Source organism: Salarias fasciatus, chromosome 20 (genome assembly GCF_902148845.1).
Source record: "Salarias fasciatus chromosome 20, fSalaFa1.1, whole genome shotgun sequence".
Taxonomy (NCBI): domain Eukaryota; kingdom Metazoa; phylum Chordata; class Actinopteri; order Blenniiformes; family Blenniidae; genus Salarias; species Salarias fasciatus.
In genome coordinates this window covers 6,573,340-6,595,802 of record NC_043764.1, presented here as the reverse complement: position 1 = coordinate 6,595,802, position 22,463 = coordinate 6,573,340, and the positions used below count along the sequence as shown (strand labels likewise).

General features: G+C 42.9%; 3 protein-coding genes across 3 annotated transcripts in view; 1 reads left to right on the top strand and 2 right to left on the bottom strand.

Moving 5' to 3' along the window:
- Nucleotides 1–721: 721 nt before the first annotated feature.
- On the bottom strand, nucleotides 722–7,958 carry il17rb (interleukin 17 receptor B). The gene is made up of 10 exons (XM_030118516.1): nucleotides 7,803–7,958; nucleotides 7,377–7,401; nucleotides 5,583–5,687; nucleotides 5,203–5,309; nucleotides 5,000–5,123; nucleotides 4,522–4,557; nucleotides 4,080–4,109; nucleotides 3,896–3,976; nucleotides 3,026–3,288; nucleotides 722–2,884 (listed from the first exon to the last, which is right to left on the bottom strand). Exons 1-10 carry the CDS (start codon nucleotides 7,866–7,868, stop codon nucleotides 2,489–2,491), a joined length of 1,233 nt encoding a protein of 410 aa, XP_029974376.1. The 5' UTR covers nucleotides 7,869–7,958; the 3' UTR covers nucleotides 722–2,488.
- Nucleotides 7,959–8,121: 163 nt separating this feature from the next.
- Nucleotides 8,122–16,481, top strand: chdh (choline dehydrogenase). The gene is made up of 10 exons (XM_030118486.1): nucleotides 8,122–8,136; nucleotides 9,306–9,724; nucleotides 9,837–10,067; nucleotides 10,475–10,641; nucleotides 10,797–10,948; nucleotides 11,060–11,189; nucleotides 11,904–12,038; nucleotides 12,124–12,266; nucleotides 13,455–13,557; nucleotides 13,631–16,481. The coding sequence occupies exons 2-10, from the start codon at nucleotides 9,330–9,332 to the stop codon at nucleotides 14,047–14,049; spliced, it is 1,875 nt and encodes a 624-aa protein (XP_029974346.1). The 5' UTR covers nucleotides 8,122–8,136; nucleotides 9,306–9,329; the 3' UTR covers nucleotides 14,050–16,481.
- Nucleotides 16,482–20,626: 4,145 nt separating this feature from the next.
- The window catches only part of cacna1db (calcium channel, voltage-dependent, L type, alpha 1D subunit, b), a 61,732-nt gene continuing 59,895 nt past the window's right edge, over nucleotides 20,627–22,463 (bottom strand). The window contains exons 47-51 of the mRNA XM_030118450.1: nucleotides 22,302–22,462; nucleotides 22,100–22,212; nucleotides 21,889–22,023; nucleotides 21,574–21,759; nucleotides 20,627–20,963 (exon numbers count right to left, since the gene is read on the bottom strand). Of these exons, the coding sequence (XP_029974310.1) occupies nucleotides 20,658–20,963; nucleotides 21,574–21,759; nucleotides 21,889–22,023; nucleotides 22,100–22,212; nucleotides 22,302–22,462 (901 nt within the window). The 3' untranslated portion in view covers nucleotides 20,627–20,657. The remainder of the gene's footprint in view (nucleotides 20,964–21,573; nucleotides 21,760–21,888; nucleotides 22,024–22,099; nucleotides 22,213–22,301; nucleotide 22,463) is intronic.

Genomic DNA, 22,463 nt, shown 5'->3' with positions numbered 1-22,463 from the left:
GTGTAAATGGCCATAATGTTATTTTATTGTGTTTCAATTTGTATTAAATGGAAAACGAAACGGGTAAAAAGACAAAGGGCTGGACAAATATGGATTTGAATATTGTTGAGTAATGTGTGATTCATTTTGTATATTTTATATTCTTTGCATTTGAAAAGACGACCCGGAAGTTACCTGCGCGCGAACTTTAAATGCGTCCGCTCAGCTGTCAGCTGTTTTGTTTGACACAGCCGTCAGGCAGCCGCTGCTGCTGGCGGCTTCACTCGGACTTCGCATTCCTTGGAGAGCGCAGCGAGGTACAATCGGGGAACTTATAATTGTGAAACGTTTAATATCTGATTGCACTGTGAAATGTTGATTTAAAATGTTTATCTTTTTTTTGTTTTGTCTGCATACATGTTTTAAAATACAGTTTCACGGTGCCGCAAGCAACGCATCTTCAGTGAAATAAAGAACCTTGCGCATCAGTACGAGCTCACGCCTCATCAATCCAAGGTCTGCTACAATAATAATTAGTAGTAGTAGCAGTAGTTATAGTAGTAGTAGTATGAGTTATATTAGTTTTAGTAGTATTATTAGTATTATTAATATTTATATTATTATTGATAAGAACTGCAAATCATGATCATTGTGATCTGATCAAACTGTTTTAACCACGCGCGCGCGCACACACACACACACGCACACACACACACACACACACACACACACTTGTTGCCAAGATCACACACTAATACATGTTACAATGACTTTATGAGCTGCACAGTGTACTGATGACTGTCACAATGTGACATAACAGAAGTATAATGTAATAATTAAAACAAAATTCATTCATGTATTCATTTTTTTAGACGGGGGCTGGAGCCAATCCCAGCTTCATATGGGTGAGGGCGGGATAGGCTACACCATGGACAGTTCGCCAGTCTGTTGCAGGGCCAACACGTTGAGACGGACAACCATGCACTCTCACATTCTCACCTCGGGGCAACTTAGAGTCATCAATTAACCTGATGTACATGTTTTTGGATAGTGGGAGGAAGCAGAGTACCCAGAGGGAACCCACCCACACACGGGGACAACATACAAACTCAAAAAGAACAAAGTTTAGATAACAGAAAACACTTTATGTCAGATTTGCTGAGCAGAATCCCCCCCATTAGCTTTTGCACTCTATTAAAGGTCACAGATTCTCACAGAGTAACTTACATTTGTTGTTAGATGCTGAGTCGCAAATAAGTTCACATTTAATAATTTCAGGCACCATAAACTCGACTGAATATTTTACAGCTATAAAAGAGCAGTGTGGGAGTGTTCACACCACCTGTGTGTTTTGTTGTGCTGCTGTGGTGAAGCACTTCAGAACATTTCATTTGAACAATAAAACAAGGATAAATACTGATAAGCCATATTTTACATTCAGGAAGAACACGTTACAGGTGAAGGTGTCTTTTTACACTAACATGGGATATGCATAAACAGAAATCAAAATTTTTCTTTTAGCATAGATAGGTCTTTACAACCAGGCTCTACAATATCTGTATGAAGCTGCTTGTCTCAAACGTCCACTGGACTCTCAGGGTTAAAAAAGCAAACTGGGAAGCAGAGTTTTTATCTCTCAGGCTCCACTCAGTGAAAGCAGCTCCCAGCTTCAGTTATGTTACCAAAACAGCTTGTACTTGGAGATAAGGCTTAAAACTTTCCAATCTGATAAAACATTTTCTAGTGAGGCTGTTCTCGGTCTAGAATGCCAGGAGACTTTGTTCAGTGCATCGAGCTTCTATCTTTGTCTCACTTTCCATTCTGGCACCCACTGAAAGTCGCTGACTTGTTGAGTCTCCCCCCTGTAGTCTGAGCTCTCGCTTCCCGGTCCAGCCTCTCCAGACCTTCCAGCAGGAGCTCTGATCCTGCACAGCAAATTTTCCAGTGTTGAATTAACTCTGAAAGTGTTAAAGAGCGGTCTCATATAAACACTTTTGTAGTGTTAAAATCTCAACATTGACCAGTGTTAATTCTTAGAATGAACACTTTAAAGTGTATATTTTAACACTTACATTTAACACTACAACAGTGTATATATGAGACCACTCTTTAACACTTTCAGAGTTAATTCAACACTGGAACGTTTGCTGTGTGTAACGGAAGTCTGTCGTCTGCGTCGTCAGACCTGGCGTGGCTGGATTCGCCTGTGGTCTGATGACAGTGTTTTTGACTGCCGTCTGTTTTTGTTCTGTCCTCTCTTCTTCTACTATCCAACACATGTTCCTTCTCAGCTTTATCAAGGTTTTTACATTAGATTTAGTTTGTTAATCTGACCTATTTTGGCCCTGACAACTGATCTGGATCTCAGTTTAGAGCGCTTCAGGAAATACAGTGTGAAAGACAACGTGATGGACACAACTTCACAACATGTTTTCTCAGTCACTGGGTGAGCCATATTAAATGTATAGCTTTTTAAAATGCCCTTTAAACAACTGTAACGCTGGCCACTTCAAACATTGTGAACCCCAGATTTCAGTGTTTGATGCTGACCAAGCTTTTCTACAGCCTCTCTTAGCTTCTCTGTACTCTTTTCATTATAGGAAACTCTTGGTTTGAATATCAGGCTAACTCTGCTTTTGCTTTTCTCCTTCCTGGCATGAAGACTGTTACTCAGTTTGTTCAAGTCCTCCATCAGGCAAAATGTCTTGCAGGCCCTCAGCTCCGACGGCAGCATAAACGTGCTCTTCTTGGCCCGGGCAGCCAGCTGCACCACGTAGAACTTCGACAGCTGACTGGCGCTCTTCGCATGGCTTCCCACCATGTTGAGAATCAGAGGGTAAAGGTCATACGCCGCAGCTGGGACTGAAGGTGCAGGGAGGCCGCGGTGAGGGGGAGCAGGGCCGGGCTGAGAGAGACAAGACAAGACAAGACGAGATGGGAACATACGCCAACATAAATACATTTGATAACTGTTACAGTCTGTAACAACGGTTGAGCCGGTGGCTCCAAACTGTGACGATGTGCGGAGACTTGAGGCGGTTTGTACCTGCGGGGACACGACGATCACCCGTTCTGCAGACTTGACCTGCTCCGCCAGCCATCGCATCGGTCCCAGCTCTGCAATCTTTCCCTGCTGCCACATGTCCAGGGCCACGCTGCAGCCGCTGCGCCACTGCAGGAACTCCGCCAGCGCCAGCACGGCCTGCTGGAAGGCGGAGTCTTCGGCCGGGTACACCACAAGAACAGGGACTGTGGAGGCCGACTCCACGTGGTGGAAACCCAGAGGCGCACCGGTGCTGCACCTGAAGACTTTATCCAAGACGGGATAAAAAAAAAAAAAAAAGGAGGGGTTAGCAGAGAGTTCAACTGAAGCAGGACGACACAAATTCAACAGTAGTTAAAGGCACACAGAGAAAAGCTAGACTCAGCTTTACTCCTGAATTAAAAATACTTATATCACAGCTTTGTGCTTTTCGAAACCACTGAGTAAGAAGAACAACCAGCAAATATGAATATCTTTGCCCAAATATTGTAGTTCTCCGCAATAAATTTTGAAATACGAACATATTATTCAACATGTTCTTGCAGAATCCTGTTAATAAGTATCCTATGTTTTTATTCATAAGGACTTAATTTTGTTTAATTTATTATTGTTGGCGTGTTTTTTGTTGTTTTTCGGGAGGATTGGTGGTCACACTGGTGGTCATCTAAGCTGCTTTGGGAGATATCAGTAATCTGATTATTCTTTCAAATAATCATATCCAGTGATTTTCTTTGAATTCAGATGTTTTTCAATACCAGGTAGCCAATAGGCTCTCTGTGAGCTCACAAGGAAGGTCATCGCAAAGTGCACGCAAAGAAGAAGACAACAGTCTGTCCTCTTCGTATGAAATGAATCATAAAGTTTTGCACTCACACAGCACGTAGCAGGAACTCAGCAACATCAAACCGGCCAGTCCTCCAAAAATGATGAGAGTGACGTCTTGAACTGTCAGGGCTGCACGGACAAACACAGACACGTAAAACATTTGTTTTCTAACTTGATGAGTTTTAGGAATGTATGTCAGTGTGCGTGGAGTTCATGCTGCATTGAGTCTCACCTGAAGCAGTGGGTTCAGCAATGAGCGCCGCTGAGAACAACAACCAACACCGATGGTTACAAACAGAATAACAGACGTTTGTCAAGCTTATTTGTGAATTTCATACAGCATACAGTGACCTTGCACTTGACATGTGTGTGTGTTTGTCGTGATGGATTTTGTTGTGACTCCAATGACTTGAAACAACACCCATTTGACAGCACAGCAGAACAAACCGTCTCTTCTCATTGTTCAAATTGTTTCACTGTTCATTTGCAGTGTAATTTATAGTTTGAATAAGAATGGTGAGAGGACAACGGTGTTTCAGAAAAGCCACACAGGTTGATACAAATGCATTTCCAAAGAGAACATCTGTATTCTCTCGTTTTCTTAGGAAATGCTTGAACATCCCATGAATAGAAATCCATAATCAAAGAAAGAAAGGACGATGGATGGATGTTACCTGTAGTCGTGGGAGGAGCTTCTGTTGATGATTTTGCTAAAAAATTTAAAAAAAAATTTAAAAAAACCATGAGAACATATAACCAATCTCATATATAAATAGGATGAAATAGGTATAAAAACAGTAGTAAAATCTTATACATCTATGATATCAAAGCTGATATGTGTAATTGTGAGTCCTATTCCGTGAGTGATTTTGAAGAAATTGAGCTCATTGCAGAGACCTGCGAGTATCGCACATTTCTAACATGGGTAGGTATTCAGATCAAGTGATCTTATAAAAAAAAAAAAAAAGTGCAGAAACAGTCACTAATGGCATATTTTCTATTGATTCTACAGACATGCAATCAAAATAAACCTTCATGTTCTGGTGCTAAAATTCTTTCTGAGAAGTGGAAGTGCAGTGGAGCGATAAGTAAATTACAAAATTTACACTTCAACAGCAAAAACGAGTTGGCGGAATTGAAGAACTGACTTACATTTCAGGATGACAATGGCAGTGTCTATGTAAGATTGGCCACTGCCCAGCAGAGGCAGCGGGATATTGGAAGCCAGGATGACATTGTAGCCGTAAGACGCCTCCACCAGGAAATGAAACCATTTCTGAATGTAGGATAGAAAATGTAAGTAGATCATTTTCTTGAATTTAACAACACGGGTAGGTTTTTAAAGTGGGTTCTACTTGATCTGATCCAGTCAGCTTTGCTTTGCTCAGATGTGGTTGGTATTCACAGTAATATGGTTCTCCGTTGATTTGTATGTGAGTTCCTTCCAGAGATGCAATACTGCCTGCAGAGGTGAAACCAAAGGTGAAATTCGGAATGGTCAGTCGGTGTCCTTTACAGGGATCTTTTTGGATTAAACTTTGAAACTGCAATGCAAGTCAAGTATTAATGCTTTTTACGGTACATAAGGTTTTCCTTTTTTTTTTAAATCTGTGGTTTATTTAGTTGTCTTTAGGACTTCTCTTTGTTGGTGCTTATATTTGAATGATGAGAATAATCTGCTATCTCTGTTAAAGGGCAGTAAAAAGATAAAATAAGACAATGCAAAGTCTCCTACCATCAATATTGATGGCCCAGGTGATGTTCAGCATGTCGTCTCCTCCCACTGTCACCTTCAAGTCTGCCAGCTGAGACGGCGCTCGACTGCTCAAAGGCGGAAGATCTGAAGCAGAGAGACAACAGTGGAGCTCAGCTGTTATGTAATAACACACAGGCAACGTGTGAAGGATCGTCTTTGCTCATTTAGTAGCCAAAGTTACGCAAATTGTCTGACTGTCTGATGCCAGTCACGTACAAGGATATTAATGCAATAAAGGAAATGTTTCTGAGATTTATTTAAGGGAAATAAACTGTGTGAAAACTGAATGTTTAATGTTCCTTCTTTTGCAGTATATTTTCTTGCTTTCCAAAGAATAATAGTAAATTTTCCTTTCTCCATCTTTTTTTTTTGAAACTCTATTCCATCTTACCATAGAATATGAAATGTGGCTGTAGTGAGAGGGGAAAAATATAAAAAAGTTTCAGGGCTATTACTTGAATCGGGGGTCATACAAGTCACAAGACAACATAAGAAAACTGGGAATCCACCAGAGAAAAGATTAAAATGACTTCAATCAAAAGCAAGCATAATGGAGAAAGCAAAAGTGTGAGAGTGAAGCAAACTGAAAGTGTGATCAGCGTCTGGGCAAAAACAGGAAATGAGATCAAAGCAGACAATGGTCAAAACAACACTTTCTAAAATGTACAAGTTCTGTGCTCGCTGTCATATTTTTCTTAGTGTTTTTGAAATAGACTGTAATTGTTGGTTAAGGAGAATTTCTCCTTAGTGTTCTTTTGTTATTCCATCCATCCATTTTCTTGCAAATCCCACCAGAGACAACCACTCACTCACACCTATAGGGGCAATTTAGAGTCACCAGTTAAGGTGTGGTCCTTCATCATTTCTCACAAAAAAAAGAAAAAGAAAAGAAACATCAACAGACAACTAAGTTACTGTAAAGAGAATGAAATGTCTGAGAGGTCAATGACAAATGATGGTTAAGAAAGTGAGGGATTTTTAAATCTTTTGAAAGCAAAGTGCTGCATGGGCAATTAGAATTTCAAATTGAAGTGACATTTTACTGTTTTGAGGAACAAAAAAAAGACTAAAAGTACCTGAAAATGTCAATGGCGCAACCATAAAATAAAAGTAACAACGTTAACCATAAATTGAAATTGTCATTCTCGAAGTTTAAAAGATTGGCATGCTCTTTTACACACAAATATATTTTTTTGTCAATGAGTAAATCTGTACTGGGTTACTCAACAGCAGAGTTGGTCCAACATTATCTAATAAAGCAGTTAATGAGCAGATCCATGGATCAAATAATCAATATTTATTCTGATGTTGGTTTTTCAGTGTTTTTCCAAATTCCTGCTACATTCAGGTTTATAATTTATATGAAACTGTATATTCACAATTTTCAACTTCAAAACCAATTTCAAAAATCTTAAAGCTATGTACAGGAACAGGATGAAACTGACCAGCTATTTTATAAATCAATGTTTTTTATTCATATAAACATATACAGACAACATATCAGATGGCAAAAGGAATTTAAGTCAACATCATTGTATAAATAATGTTATTTCTAAATCTCAAATAGGCTTTTATCAACATTTTCAGCTTTTGAATCATATATTCATGCTTAGAAAGAAATGCTCAACAAAAACACAAGCTGTGGGGTTTGGTTATGTCTGATGGATCATCTTAAGACAGGTTTGTGAAAGGTTGATGATCACTATTGATCACAAACGTTTGTAATGACATGCAATCAAAGGTATCACCCACAAAATGACTAGCATGACTTACCATCAGATTCATAGCATTCCACTTTCTGGAAATGACAAAAACAGAAGAAAAACTTAGCAGAAACAAACAAACCACAAGAAAAACGCCACAGATCTGAATCACTTTACAGTAATATGTTTAAAGCAATCAGACATGTGACTGTAACACACTGTCAAAATTTTGTATACATATATTTTCCCTACAGTATAGCTACAGTTTATTTATCATAGTGTAAATATAGTTTTATTGCTAATACATCTCTTCTACATTTTCTTATATTAATATTCATAAAACGTATTATTCGTTAATATCCTTATTTTCTTCTCTGTACATTGTAGAGCTGCTTTCATGGCTGAAGTTTGTCGTGTATATTTCATATGGATAGATAGATCGATAGATAGATATGCTTTGAAATGAAATTTCACATGAAAAATTACAATAACTTACAATTTCCTGTGATGCCACTTGAGAAAGGAGCGACCAGAAAAAGATCAGAGCGACTCCCTGCATCATGAAACAACGATCGTCCTGTAGCAGGTCTAAAAAAATACATCAGAACTCAATGAGAAAAACCACAGACAGGTCAGTGTTCGACTGGCTGTAATGTTGTCTTGAATGAATGAACTCGTGGAAAGCTCATAGTTAAATAGGAGCCACTCAGGCCCCGCCCACCGCCGAGCCCCTAGCCCCGCCCACCGCTCGAGCGCAGGCCCCGCCCACTCCAGTCTCACAGCCTCAGGCTCGGCTCAGTCCAGTCTCCCGTTACAGTCCAAAAATAAAGGTAAGACACCCGTTATTCACTTTTTTATTACAGCACTTCGCCCTGCATCTCCACGTCTTCGTCATCAAACTGATCGAGCACCGCTTGGAGTCACGGCTGGTGAAGTTTTATTTGGAGTTACAGCAGATTTGAATAAAGTTTTGCACGAAGTCCCGTGCGCAGCTAACCACTCAGTAGCTCCCAAATAATCACAACCCCGAACAAATGCGGGGTTTAACACTAGACTAATGTCTCTGCAGCGCTGCCACCTTTAGCTGGAGTTCTTTAAAGACGGTGAGCGGAGTCTTTCTGGTGGTTTGAAGCGTTTCCAAAGCGTTTTCAGTGCAGCAGACGCGCAGTTTGACCTCTCGACCATAAAGACGGGGTGGAAATGTTCAACAGACACTGCAGAAAATTAAACACCTTAAAGATTCCGAACAAGTGTCGCATCTCGAGATGGGTACTTTTATCTGTGGAGAGGATATTAAACACTTTATATTTACATTGCAGACTTATTGCTTATGCTCTGCAGTGAACTGATAGTAAACAACTGACCTGACCTAGATTCATACTGCACTGGAGTCATGACAACAGGTTTACATTTTCTCCTTTACTTTGAACTATACTCTCATTGTGGATAAAGTTCGAGAGCCGAGCAGGTTATTGGAGTTCAGTTAACACACACACACACACACACACACACACACACACACACACACTCAAACCAGATTTATCCTCCACGTTATGTAGTTGTTTATTATTTGAGTGAAGCTGACTCAGTGTTTCTGCAACAGTCTTATCAGTGAAATACAATCTAATCTTCAACAACTGTTTCTCCAAAAGACAAACACAAACACACACCTCAGATATTATCAGCAGCTTGGAGTCATTTACTGACCTTTTGCTGATTTAGAAACTTCTGAGACTTTTAAGTTCCATACACATTTGGACAGTGCAGGTTTCCTTTTCACTTTTCACTTCTTCTGTTATTTTTAGCCACCCATGTTCCTGAGATACTGAACTTTTACTTGCTACAAACTTCCCAAATAATTAGAGCGATAAATCATGTTGTTTGTAGTGACTCTTTTTTAAAACACTCCCTGTTTTACTCGAAAAAGGCAGTGCGGCTCACGTTGTAGTTCTTCATCTGATGTATCTTTTATTGTTCTGTGTTTTGTTCTCTTATTCAGTCACAAAGGAAAAACTTTCCCAGAATGATGTCCTTGGCCACGCTTGGCCAAACTGGAGCCCGACAAGCTCTGTCATGGACCCGGGGCCGATTCATGAAGAAAGAAATGCACTTCTATTCCAGAACGTCTCTCTTTTTGTGTTCCCCATCCTCCTCCTCCTCCTCCAGCTTCCTCAGACACTTCAGTGTCTCCCATCGGAACGCTTCCCCTCCGACGGGGAATAAAGCGCCGTCCTACAGCTATGTTATCGTGGGCGCGGGCTCAGCGGGCTGTGTACTTGCAAACCGCCTGTCTGAGGACGCCCATGAGTCTGTGCTGCTGCTGGAGGCCGGACCCAAGGACCTGTGGCTGGGCAGCAAGCGTCTCACATGGAAGATCCACATGCCAGCCGCCCTGACCTACAACCTCTGTGATGACAAGTGTGGCATTTTCTCTAAAAATAATTTTCATATATTCTTTTCACACCAGATTCCTAAAGTGACGTGTTGTTAAGCTGCTATTACCGTGTTGACGTCCATCTTTTCTGCTCAGGGTGAACTGGTTCTACCACACTTTACCTCAGGCCCACATGAACAACCGGGTGATGTACTGGCCCAGGGGCCGCGTCTGGGGGGGGTCCTCGTCGCTTAATGCCATGGTGTACATCCGCGGCCACGCTGAGGATTACAACCGCTGGCAGAGAGAGGGCGCTGAGGGCTGGGATTACGACCACTGCCTGCCGTACTTCAGAAAAGCTCAGTGTCACGAGCTGGGAGAAAACAGGTAGCTGAGAGACATGGAGCAAAACTTTCAGAAGGGAGATCTTTAAAAAGTATGTGTCAGAATTGTGTGTGTAACATCTTTCAGTCTGGTATTTTGTACTGCATATTCCAGGAATGGAAAATGTGTATTTGCTTTGTTATTGAATGTATTAGAATGTAATCATGCAAAACTAACATGACAGTCATTCTGTGCTGTCGAATTGATGCATTTTGAGAAGAATCCTAAGTTTTGTTATTGTTCTTATTCTAAAATCTGGTATTAATCAGTGAATCAGTGATATCTACGTCTCAGGATGCTCATCTGTCAGCAGTGACATTCAAACCTGCAAACTTCCAAACCCCAAACCTGCTTTTCCAACCTCTGTTTCACTTCAAGTGGAACCGCCTTCGTCTTTGTTTGTGTTGCAGGTATCGAGGTGGGGACGGACCTCTACATGTTTCCAGAGGGAAAACCAACCATCCCCTTCACGCTGCGTTCATCGAGGCGGGGCAGCAGGCGGGATACCCCTTCACCGACGACATGAACGGATACCAGCAGGAAGGCCTGGGCTGGATGGACATGACCATTAATAAAGGTTTGGAAAACAAAGAACGGGTGCTGAAAGGCAGTTTTCACAGGCTTCTCAGCACAAACACTCTTTTCAGAGCCTAAAGAATAGAAAGTGTATTACTGTCCGAATGGTGTCTTATATAAATCAGCTTTTCTACGTCACTGACCACATCTGTGCAGGACAGAGGTGGAGCACCGCCAGCGCCTACCTGAGGCCTGCCCTGAGCCGACCCAACCTGCAGGCAGAAGTGCGCTGTCTGACCACCAAGATACTGTTTGAGGGCAGCCGAGCTGTGGGAGTTGAATACACACAGAACGGAGAAAGCAAGAAGGTGAGACGGATATTGACATTAGTTCATGATGTAATTCTGGCATCTTCTACTCATATTTATCTTGAACTGTGCCCGATCTGGGAGCTGAGGTGAAGTTTGTGTCATGTTCAGGTCTTCGCAGAGAAAGAGGTGATCCTGAGTGGAGGGGCAATTAACTCTCCTCAACTTCTCATGCTGTCCGGGGTCGGAAACGCAGATGATCTGAAGCAACACAGCATCCCTGTGATCCAGCACTTACCAGGTGCAGTGTGTGTGTGTGTGTGTGTGTGTGTGTGTGTGTGTGTGTGTGTGTGTTATGCTTAAAAGGGCTGGAAAGAGCTAAAACAAGCAGGAGACAAAGTAACCAACATATCTAAAAACAACTCAATTGTTAAAACAATCACCTACAAGCAGTAAAACAGACAAAATAGCTGAAACAAATTTGGATTAGCTGCCCAAGGCAGCTAAAATTGTTTAAAAAAGAAAATACTAGCTGAAACCACTCTAAAGGCAAACAACTGTGGGCACCGAAAATTTCTAAAGATGGACAAGGTTAAAAAGCTCAATGACAACTAAAATCATTGGAATTAATCAAATAAATTTAACTACTAGATCAGGTTAAAGGAAAAAAAATAACTCAAATGACTGAAACAGGTTAGTCCATTCGGAAGATAAAAACCATTGAAAGAAGCTAAAATAATTCCTGAAATATTCAAAATTATAGTTGAGAAATTCTATAAATTCCACCTTGAACAGAGTTTTTGTATCTGCTGCAGATCAATGAGCTGTATCCTCATTTTAAAGATCCAGATGGATTTTATCTGGTGGACAAAACGTCTTTTTTGGTTTCAGACGTCTGCTCCAGATGAATCTGTTTCATAAAGTTAATACTGTGAACACCTTTGTCAGTTAAGCGATCGCTTCTTTCTCTTCACTGTGAACCGCTGGTCCTCTCCTTGCCGCCGCCGTCTCTCAGGCGTTGGCAGTAACCTGCAGGACCACCTGGAGCTGTACGTGCAGCAGCAGTGCACCAAGCCCATCACCCTGTACAAGGCCCAGAAACCCTTCCGGATGATAAAGATCGGCCTGGAGTGGCTCACGATGTTCACAGGTAACCACGGGGCGTGTGCCAGATCTTCACGGACGCCCGGCCTGACAGGTTGCGTCACGCCGTCTCTCTTTCATCGACCCCGCAGGCTATGGAGCCACGGCCCACCTGGAGAGCGGAGGCTTCATCCGCAGCCGGCCTCATGTCGCCCACCCCGACATCCAGTTTCACTTCCTGCCCTCACAAGTCATCGACCACGGGCGAGTTCCCTCCAAGATCGAGGCTTATCAGGTACCCGGCGCTGCTGTTCAGGAGAGCTCTGGTGTGAATGGATGGTGAGAATTTTATTGCATGTGCCGCCGCCACTCTGTTACGACTGTTCCGCTACCTGGGAGGGAAAAACCTGCTAAGACACTCCGGAGAAATCCAGTTTATGTGCAGTTAATTCCACTGAGCCTGATAAGGACGTCACGTGGTGCACGTTTGCCAGGGGAGTACCTGCAGAGCTGCACGTACACTTAATGTAATATTTAATATAAAAACGATCACGAGTGATCGAGAATTACCAGATAAACCTCAGACATCCTCTCGAGTTGCTCTGTGTGAACTTGATCCAGGGGCTTCCCGCAGGGCTGCAGGCCTCACATTATTCAGGAGAATTCACTCTTTGTATTTTATGGCCACTGAACTCGTCAAGATGGTTATAAAAGAATCATCGTGTCCCAGTGACTCACCTCAGGGCCAGACTATGTGTCATTCACCCACCTGTAGTGTTTGAGTTGCTGGAGATACAAACATCACACTGAGTGCAAAACATTCAACAGTGATTACACAACCAACGATCTTAATCATAACCAGTATTTGTGTATCACTTTTTAAAGTGCTTCACGTAACAGAATCTTTGTTGCAGGTAGAATTTAAACCAGTAGCACTGAAATGCTGAATTTAGAAAGAATTTTATTAGACAAGCCTGAATTTAGAGGATAAATGCAGCAAAAACTGAATAAACAAATATTAACTAATTTCGTTTTGATAACGCAGCAGCCTGAATAGACTCCAGCTAACCAAAGCTGATTGTTATTAACAAAAAAAAACAAACAAAAAGAAATTCTTGACTCAGTATAATGTTGCTCACATTTCCACATTTCGGAGAACGGTGAGGGTGGAAATCATTCAAGGTTAATCTGAAGCTTCACAAATCGGGTCAAAAGGTCAAAGATGGTCAAAAGGAATTTAGTTACTTCAAACTCTACAAAGAAATGCTTCCAAATATCAGTGTGAGGGAACCGCTGCACCGCTGCAGGGCCTGCTAATAATTGCAAATTGACTGTATTGACTGATTGACTTCCTGCAATCTTACTGGACATCATGATGTATATATAATCAGAAGCATTGATCACAAGGATAGGTAGATTTTATCTCCTGGGTATTTTTCTCATGAAACAGGATGATGTTGGGATTGAACGGTTGCTGTTGCAGGTTCATGTCGGACCAATGAGAAGCACCAGTGTCGGCTGGATGAAGCTGAAGAGCGCAAACCCTCTGGACCATCCCATCCTGCAGCCGAACTACCTCTCCACCGGTAAGCTGCGTCTCTCTGAATACCTGAACACCTTTAAAGCCGCTCTGGTCACCGTCACCTGATCCCCCCTCAGAGATCGATGTGTGGGAGTTCAGGCAGAGCGTGAAGCTCTCCAGAGAGATCTTCGCCCAGAAGGCCTTCGATCCGTTCCGTGGCGCCGAAGTCCAGCCGGGCCCTCAGGTCCAGTCCGACGCCGACATCGACGCCTTCGTCCGGCAGAAGGCCGACAGCGCCTACCACCCGTCCTGCACCTGCAAGATGGGCTCGCCGTCCGACCCCGCGGCCGTGGTGGACTCTAGCACGCGCGTGCTGGGGCTGGAGCGGCTGCGCGTGGTCGACGCCTCCATCATGCCCAGCGTCGTCAGCGGCAACCTGAACGCCCCCACCATCATGATGGCCGAGAAGGCGGCGGACATCATCAGAGGACGGCCCCCTCTGGTGGACCCGGGCGTCCCCGTGTACCGACCCCCGACGCTCGAAACGCAGAGATGAACCGCATGAAGGGAAAGCAGTGAAGGAGGAGGAGCTCGCCGGTCAGAAAATAATCAGTCGCCTCTAATCTGAACCTCATTCACTTACAGGTAGCTCATGGCCAACTGGCCTCTGATTGCAAAACTGCCACTTGATTCAAATCGTAAAGATTCGCTAATTTTCAGGTTTAGTAGCTTTGATAACCATCTAAATTTTTACATCGACATGAAATCCTCAAACATCAAAGTATCTTTTTTTTCAAGCTAATGGATCCCAACAATGAGAAAAAATGAGTCAGTAATAGTTATTCCACAGCTGCGTTGGCCGCGCTTTCTGTCAGCAGATCAGTCTCTCAACGCACTGAATGACGTTACGGTCACGACTTCTTGCCTGTTTTTAAATTGGTCAATTTTATCCAGTTTTGGTTATTTTCTTCATTAGCACTTTTACATGGCAGTAGTCCAGGATGAATCCAATTTGAGACGAACAATTCATAGTTCTAACATAAGGTGGAAAAAGAGTTAGACTCGCTGTGGTTTTGTTGTATTTTTTTTTCTTTCTTTTTTTTTTGCCAAAGATTTTAAAAAATTTAGCTTTGAAACAGCTGCATTGTTAAACATTTCTCAGTCTGCTGTTTCATGACATTTAGCAACAAAAGCATCTAATGATTTATCCACAAAAGAGGAGAGTAAACGTTCTGCCTCCACTTGCAAAATGCTTTAGCGGAAAAATGTGTTCACTATTTAAATTTCTCAAAGAGATTAGATGAAGAAAGACACGACAGAATTCCGTTACTGAAGATTTAATACGGCCTCGGAGAGTGACGCATTCGTCTTTATCAGATACTTCATTATATTGTAACTTAAAAGTGATACTCTGATGAACTTTGACAACATTTACACTATTTATCATGGATTTAACAAAAAGCATCTGAATGCAATTGCAATTGCCTAAAAGTTGGCACGTTGCCTTTTAATGTACCTTGAAAACCAGATGCAATGCTTTGTAATCCTCATAAACCTTTTTATTCCCAACAGAGTAACAGATTAGGTGTTGAAACTTTTAGTATTCAGTGGTGAGTATGAGTTCATTTTGAAACTGAGGAACGCCTCCTGAAAGCGCGGGGACAGGATCGTGTTACCTTTGAATCCTTGTGTTTGTAAATGTGTGTAAAGCCAGCACATGCAGCGGAGAGGCACGGCGGCTCTCTGAAACGCTCCTTGTCGTGCAGTCATGTAACGGCCTGTTCGGACAGAGGCGGAGAACGCCGTCGGAATGTGTCGGGAAGGTGTCTTGACAAAAGCTTTCTTGCCCGAACAGAAGACAGATGATTAATAATAGAAACCTGTTGTCTGGTTTGCATGAATGCCCAGTTTAGTGCCTCTAAACTGACGGCAGTCTCATTTCTTGTCAGCAGCCGTTATTTCCCGACAGACGATAATACTCATTTAAAATAGCGATAAATATAAATATAACTGACATCCACCCCGATCCCAGCTGACGATGGGTGAGAATCCTCAAACACTCACATTCACACCTACCTGTAGTTTAGAGTCATGAAAAACATGTTTTTGGACCGAAGTTTCTACCTGTGTGAACAAACAGGGAACATGAGCCTCGGGACTCGGACTGGGATCCTCTCACTGTGAGGGGGCAGTGCCAACCACTACACCACTGTGCAGCCTGAAGTGCCGTAACACTACAGGTCCCATCTTTCTATTGGGAACTAAATCTGTTCAAGGGTGCAATTCGTTCACGGAAACCTTTCAAACCAGATTTTAGATTAAATGTGATAATGAGAGGATATTCCGGTGTCAGAAATGACTTCTCTCCCCCTGTACCCTGTTAAACCAGTCCGGCCTGTCGGCTGCCAGCTGCTCACGTCTGATTTAAACTCTAATCTGGCTCCCAGCCGCATTCTGAGATAACGTTTTCCTGTTCAGATTTAATGTTTACGTCCGTTCCAACCTGTTTGCAGCATCATCTCTTTTACCGACACATGTGAAATCTGTCCGAGAGGATTAGATCTGATTCTTAATGTTTTTTGGAAATCTTTTTTTTTTTTTAATGTTTACAGGAAGAGTTTTGAAGATAACTTTGACGCATTACACCGTTGTTGCCTTTAAGCTGACTGTCGTCTGTGCTGGTTGCAATATAATTGTATACATTACATGAATTAAGCATGTTTCAGTGTAATCCAGTCAGAAACAAGTTCAATGTGAAGATTTTTAAAATGCAGTATTAATTAAATAATCTTACAGTGATGTTTTATTGAGCTTTGCACTACGCTGTAGAGTTGAATTACTGTGATAAATGATGTTTACGTGCTGAAGCAGTCTTACATGAAGGGACCCAGCGTGTTCAACGGGCCGTCCTGACCTTGTCCTCGTCACTTTATTCAGCTGTCATTACAAAAAAAAAATCCACAGGTTTATTGTCTCATCAGGCAAAAATCCAAATGTACAAAACAAGAGTTTCGTTTTCCATTGGTAGAAAATCTAGAAGGTACTCGTACTTCTGCTACAAAGTAGATAGAGCTATGCTTTATAAGTTTCATACAACAAATGGGTACAAAACAGAAGTCTGTAAGATCATCTCTTACTTTTTTTACAAACACTGTACAGATTTTATACATTGTCGTAAAGCAGTGGAACAGTCCAAAAAAAAAAAAAATAAAATAAAGCTGTGTTGCACAACAAAGCGTCCTGCTCTCTGTTTCTGCGTCTCTCTGCTGATAAAAATCTGAAATTCGACGGATTTGAAGCGTAGATCTGAGTGTAGATCTGTGTTTTGTCTTCATGGGCCGAGAGGCTGCAGGCTAAATCTGAACTTTTCAAACCCATCTCCCAGATATTACTTTGTGTGTTTGGGCTTGTTGATTGTAATATTTGCAGGGAAATCATTTGCTTGTTCCCATAAAACAGTACAAAACGTTTGCAGGCTCTAATACCTTCTTCAGAAATACATACGGAACGGTTCCATCTAACCTTGACGCACATCTGTGTGACTGACTGTGGAGAATTAAACCTGGAACACGTCAACGTTTTTAACTGATGAAGAATAAACACATGGAACGAGAACATTAGCATTTTGTCATCATGGGTTTTTGAACAATAACAATTGTAAATTCGATCACTGATGGCAGTAATTTGAAATAATGTGTTCCTCCTTCCCCTGCCTGCCTCATCACTCAAGCTCGCCGGAGTGGGAGAACGGAGAACCTTTCAAATCTACATTTTGAGGCCTGGTTTTGATTTTCTCCACCATCCAATCAGGAGTCTGGGGCAGGAATGTTTTGCTTTCTTTTTCCTTTTTGTGTAAAGCTGACTTTTTCACAGCTTCCATAACAGAGCTGTATTCATCATGAGCTGTTATTATAACCTGTAATAACCATAAAAAAAACTCATAACAGTGGACAGTTTTACTCCAAACAGCAGTTGTAAAGATCCGACACGTCCCGTATAATCACTGATGTTTTGGTTTTAAATCTGAAGAAGCCCTTGAAACCCTTTCAGTCAAGAAAAAATAAAAACAAGGTTTGGCAGCAGTGACACAGCTTTTCTCTCTTGGCATGGTTCACGTCAAGATGTCACAGCCGCGGGCAGTGTGTGTGTGTGTGTGTGTGTGTGTTTGTGTGTGTGTGTGTGTGTGTGTGTGTGTGTGTGTGTGTGGTTTTGTTGGGGGGGGGTTTCTGAGGTGTTTCATCTCTTCTGGGTTTTTGCTGACTGGCGGGTTTGTGAGTCACGGAGCTGCTTTTCAGAAATGTTGATGATTCAATGAAAAGAAATGAATGAAGGTGGCGTGATTAATGATGGGCAGTGGGCAGTTTTTGTTTTCAAGCAGCATGACTTCTCGTGAGAAAAAAAAAGAGGTGAAAAGGGAGTAAGGTAAGGGTGAAGGTGATTCGTCAACTGAATTTTTTACATTTTCTTTTACAAAATGTAAATTAAAGGTCATGTAAGACCAAAACTTACAGTCAGTGACTCATGCCCAAAGTAGAAATGACAAAAATTACTCATTTAATTACTGATTACTATGAGTGTGTGCAGTATGAAAATGTTAACAGCCTCACGTATTGAAATACAAATGCTTGATGCGTTTCATTGTGCTGGTTCAAAGTAATTTTAACAACTGTGAGGAGAAACGGTCGTTTCCACCCTCTGGCACACAGGCCAGATGGGGGTGTAACGATAACAGCCTTCCTGTTGTGTTGCGAACGTCTTATCTTTGCCCTTTATCTGATTTATCGTGAAACGGACGCTGTGCTTTTCTCGAGAAATTTGCTGAACTCAGTGAGCAACACGTGAAGAGGGGAGGAGGAGGAGGAGGAGGAGGAGGAGGAGGAGGAATCAAACGGGTGATCCTGTCAGCGTGCCATTCATCAGTCCTCTCAGGTTATTCATTTATTCAGTTTAAAGTACCTGATCTGCAGATCTAGTGGTGACACTTTGAAATATTCATGCTTTCAAAGAGATCAAAACGTGGCACCAGTGTAATTTCAGTGTGTAGATTTTGTGTCTTTAGCACTGACGTGTGTGTAAATGGCTTACAGTGTGTGTCAGTCTGCACATGAAGGATATGCCTGAGGACAAAGTCTTTTTCTCCTTTGATATGTGATTTCATTTTCAAGTTAAAAACAGAGACGGGCAGTGTTGAGCCCTGAAATCCAGAACCTGAACCTGAACCTGAACCCGGAGCAGCTTCATTTGAACAGACGAGCTGTGATGGCTTTGGAGCGGCCCGATCGTAAGGAGCTGAAACACACCAGTAAAACCAAACAAAAAAGATTCCCATAATTATATCAAGGTTGTTTTTTTTTTTTTTTTTCTTCCATAGGTTGAATCACGGAGGTGAACTGGCCTCTGTTATTCTGGCCAATGAAAAGGTTAAAATCACACATCATCTATACACAAAATTCAACTGAATACAGGGAGTCTGGGAGCTGCTGGACGGCCGGAGACATTTTGCAGCAGGAAAAATAACTTTGCAAAGTCAGCTCACACGTTTCAGTCATGTTGCTCGCTGGGCTGTCGCTGGGTGTTTGCATCAGACGTCGGAGTGGAGAAGCAAACGCTGCAATGTTGATTTTAACTATAATTTAAATAAAAGAGAAGGACTCAGTCTATTGTAGGACTTTACTAAAGTGTGTTGTATTTACTCAACGTCACATATTAAAACAAAGTTTCTGAGTTTTTCAGGAGGTGACTTTTTGACTGGAGGGTGAGGGTTCAAATCTCACCGCTGGTGGGTCACTGTCAGTTCCTCAACCCCAAAATGCTAACTTACTCCCAAACACAGAGAACCAGTTTCAGTCTACTACAAGGAAAAGATCCTGTTAAAGTTTGCTTTGCAGTCATGCCGGTTTTCCTTTTCCCACAACACACCATGTTGCTTCTTCCACAGCGAGGCTGGGCGCTGCACTAAATGCAAGGCACATTCACGACTCTCGCTGGTGGAATCTGTCCAGCTCTGTTTGGCTCAATCACAGCTTCCCGGACCGAGATCTATGTTTAAAGCTGTTTGTTTGAGGTGCTACAGGGGGTGGACGGCGGCCGTCACTCTTCCATGAAATGACTGCACGGAAGCGTTTATCAAGGTTTCTTACAACACGAACGTTACGAGACCTGGAGCTGCTGAACTGAGCGCTAAGGAATTATTTCATCAAGAGTCAGCCAGTTGATCAGCTATGTCTTTAAATGCATGTGGTTTTACACTTTGGATCATTGCAAAGATGGTTTATTGACCTTTTCCCTGCATTGCTGTTTTTGGAAACTGTCTCAAGGCTGCAAAAAATAAAACAAAACAAAAAGCCATGTGCTCCGAGTTACCAGTTCTCCATGTCTGCAACACATGGCTGACACGTGGCGCGGCCTGCTTTTTATAGATTTGTGGTTGGGATCGCATCCAGATCCCCGCAACCCTCACTGTAGACAGTTTTTCAGTGTTTTGCCGTTTATCCATCCTCTATTGCACTTTATCCATCCGAGGGATGCAGGATCTCAGCGGACGATGAGTGAAGGACAAACTCTCATATTCTGGGTCACCAATCAGCCTCATGGTGTTTTTCAACTGTACCAATTCTTTTGGGGTTTTTTTCCAATGAAAAATGTCTCAGTAACTTCTTTTTACTGTATGTCAGTGTAATGTGCTTCTCTAATACAAAACGCTTTGTAACAGTTTGGTTCCCCTGGTAGTCTACATCAAGAACGCTCAAAGGTTTGCCTTCAGTAGTTCAACAGGCCGACCGTCCCAACGTTGTTCACCCACGACTGTGCAGATGCAAACACCCTCATAACTGAAACCAAGCTCCCAATATCAAAGAAGAAAAAACCACAATTTCCAGATTGTGTCTTAAATTTCTCCAAAGTGACAGACCAGCTGGCAGGCTGCTTGCTTTACAGGTTGTTTTTTTTTTTTTATATTTACTGATTTCATCTTCATTTCAACACACACCTTTTCTGCTCTCCACTCACACAAAGAGAAAACAAGGCACTTCGCTCTCTTGTCCGTCCCTGTTTCACGTCGTGTCTCTCCCGCAGGATGCCGCTGAGCGGAGGCGCCGCCTCGCCGCCACACAGTAGTGAAAGTTTAATTGGAAAAACCTAAAAGTAATCCAGTGTCGGCCACTGCTATAGGGATGTAATGCATATCATCTCGTCTGTTAGGTCCTCCTCACACCGGACGGCCACGTACGGCTCCTCGTCGCTGTAGTCCCGGATGCTATTGTCTCTCAGGTGCGCGTCGTCGTGCGAGTTGGAGCCGGCGTTCTCCGCCTCCCCGGCGCTGCCGTTGCCCATGCTCCCGTTCAGCAGGTTGCTGGCGGCGCTTTCCATTTCGTCGATGGTCATCTCGCAGGCGTCTGCGATCTCCTGCTTGGTCGCCGACACAAACTTGGGGTCGCGGGCGTATCTCCCCAGACCCTCGGAGATCAGCACCTGTGCGGAACAGGAGAAAATTGTGAAATCCAAAAAAAAAAGAGCACAAAAAAAAAAAAAAAAAGATTCAGGCCGTCCTTGTTGGTGCTGGAGTGATTCAGTGCGCACAACTGGTTTTCACTACTCCGTCACTTCTCTGGTATGTTTTCTTTTTTCTGGACCAGAGCAAAGCGGATAACAAAGAGAACAGAGCTCCAGTTGAGTTTACATTTGCACAGACATTTTTGTCAATAAATTAAAACAAAATAAAGAAAAGACTTTGTTTGTTGTGTTGGTGTTTTTACCAGCTGTGAACTCAGTAACAGCTCATAAAATGTAAAAAGGCCTCATTACAGTTCCTCCACCAGACACATTATTCTGCTTTAAAAATGCTTCATCATTTTTTAACTGACTTGCACTTCATCCATTTAGAGATCTTTGGTCCAAACTGTGTTCAAACTTCGACTGAACTCACTTTTCAAGAAAACGCTGTTAGTGTTGAGAAGTTCACATCAACTGACCACATTAAAGAAGCAAATATAAAAATGATGAGCACGCCGTCATCATAATACTATGGAAAGAAGCAAGAAAATCCTATCAAACGAGGCCGGTCTTCCTGATTTCCACTTACAGCCTCCACCAAGCTGCTGGCGCTGCCTCTCTTTTGAAGGAAGTGTGAGCAGCTGTCCGCAGGCAGCTGCAGGCGTGACGGAGACTGGCTGCGGCTGGCAGGTCCGTCCAGCTGATCCGTGTACCACGAGCTCCTCTTCACCGCTCCGGGGAGGCTGCTCACGCTGCCCGAGCTGCGCCAGTCCACCTGAGTGCAGAGAGATGCACGTCTGATATCCGATCGCCACATAACAAACCATTTACGGGAATGATTTACGTCTACAACCGTGTATTATTGGATATCAGTTAATTGTTATTGCAAGATTGAGATACTGACCTGTATAAGCGGCGTGTAGCAGGGGGAGCAGTCCCGGGTGATGGGGGAGGCGGGGGGCGTGGCCCAGGAGCGCAGCGACCTCGTCGGAGACAGTCGATGAAGTCTGCTGGCATCGAGGCCGGCCACGGCCATCACCTGAGGAAACACAGGGCGTTCTTACAGGTGATATTCCTACTATTGAGAGTGTGTGTGTGTGTGTGTGTGTGTGTACCTGCTGCTGCACCAGGTGCAGTGGAAGCGCCGTGCATGACGGAGAAGGCGGAGACTCATCCTCACTGCTTCTTCTGCGAAGACACTCAAAGCTGAACGTGGGTCTGTTGGCGGCTGAGAAAACAAGAAGAGAGTCAAACTGCTGGGTTAGAAAGAATTTAAGCCTTCATGCTTCATCCCGACAGCGGGAACCTGCAGCTGACCTTGAGGCGAGGGTAAAAACCATCTTCGGGGCGAGCGCCTGCTGTCCTGGCAGATGGGCTGCTGGTCATCGTCACAGAAACTATCAGACTGCCGCTCCGTCCTGGAGATCTCAAGATCAAAATCTGCCTCTGCGTCATGCTGGCAGTCTTTACTGGGCAACC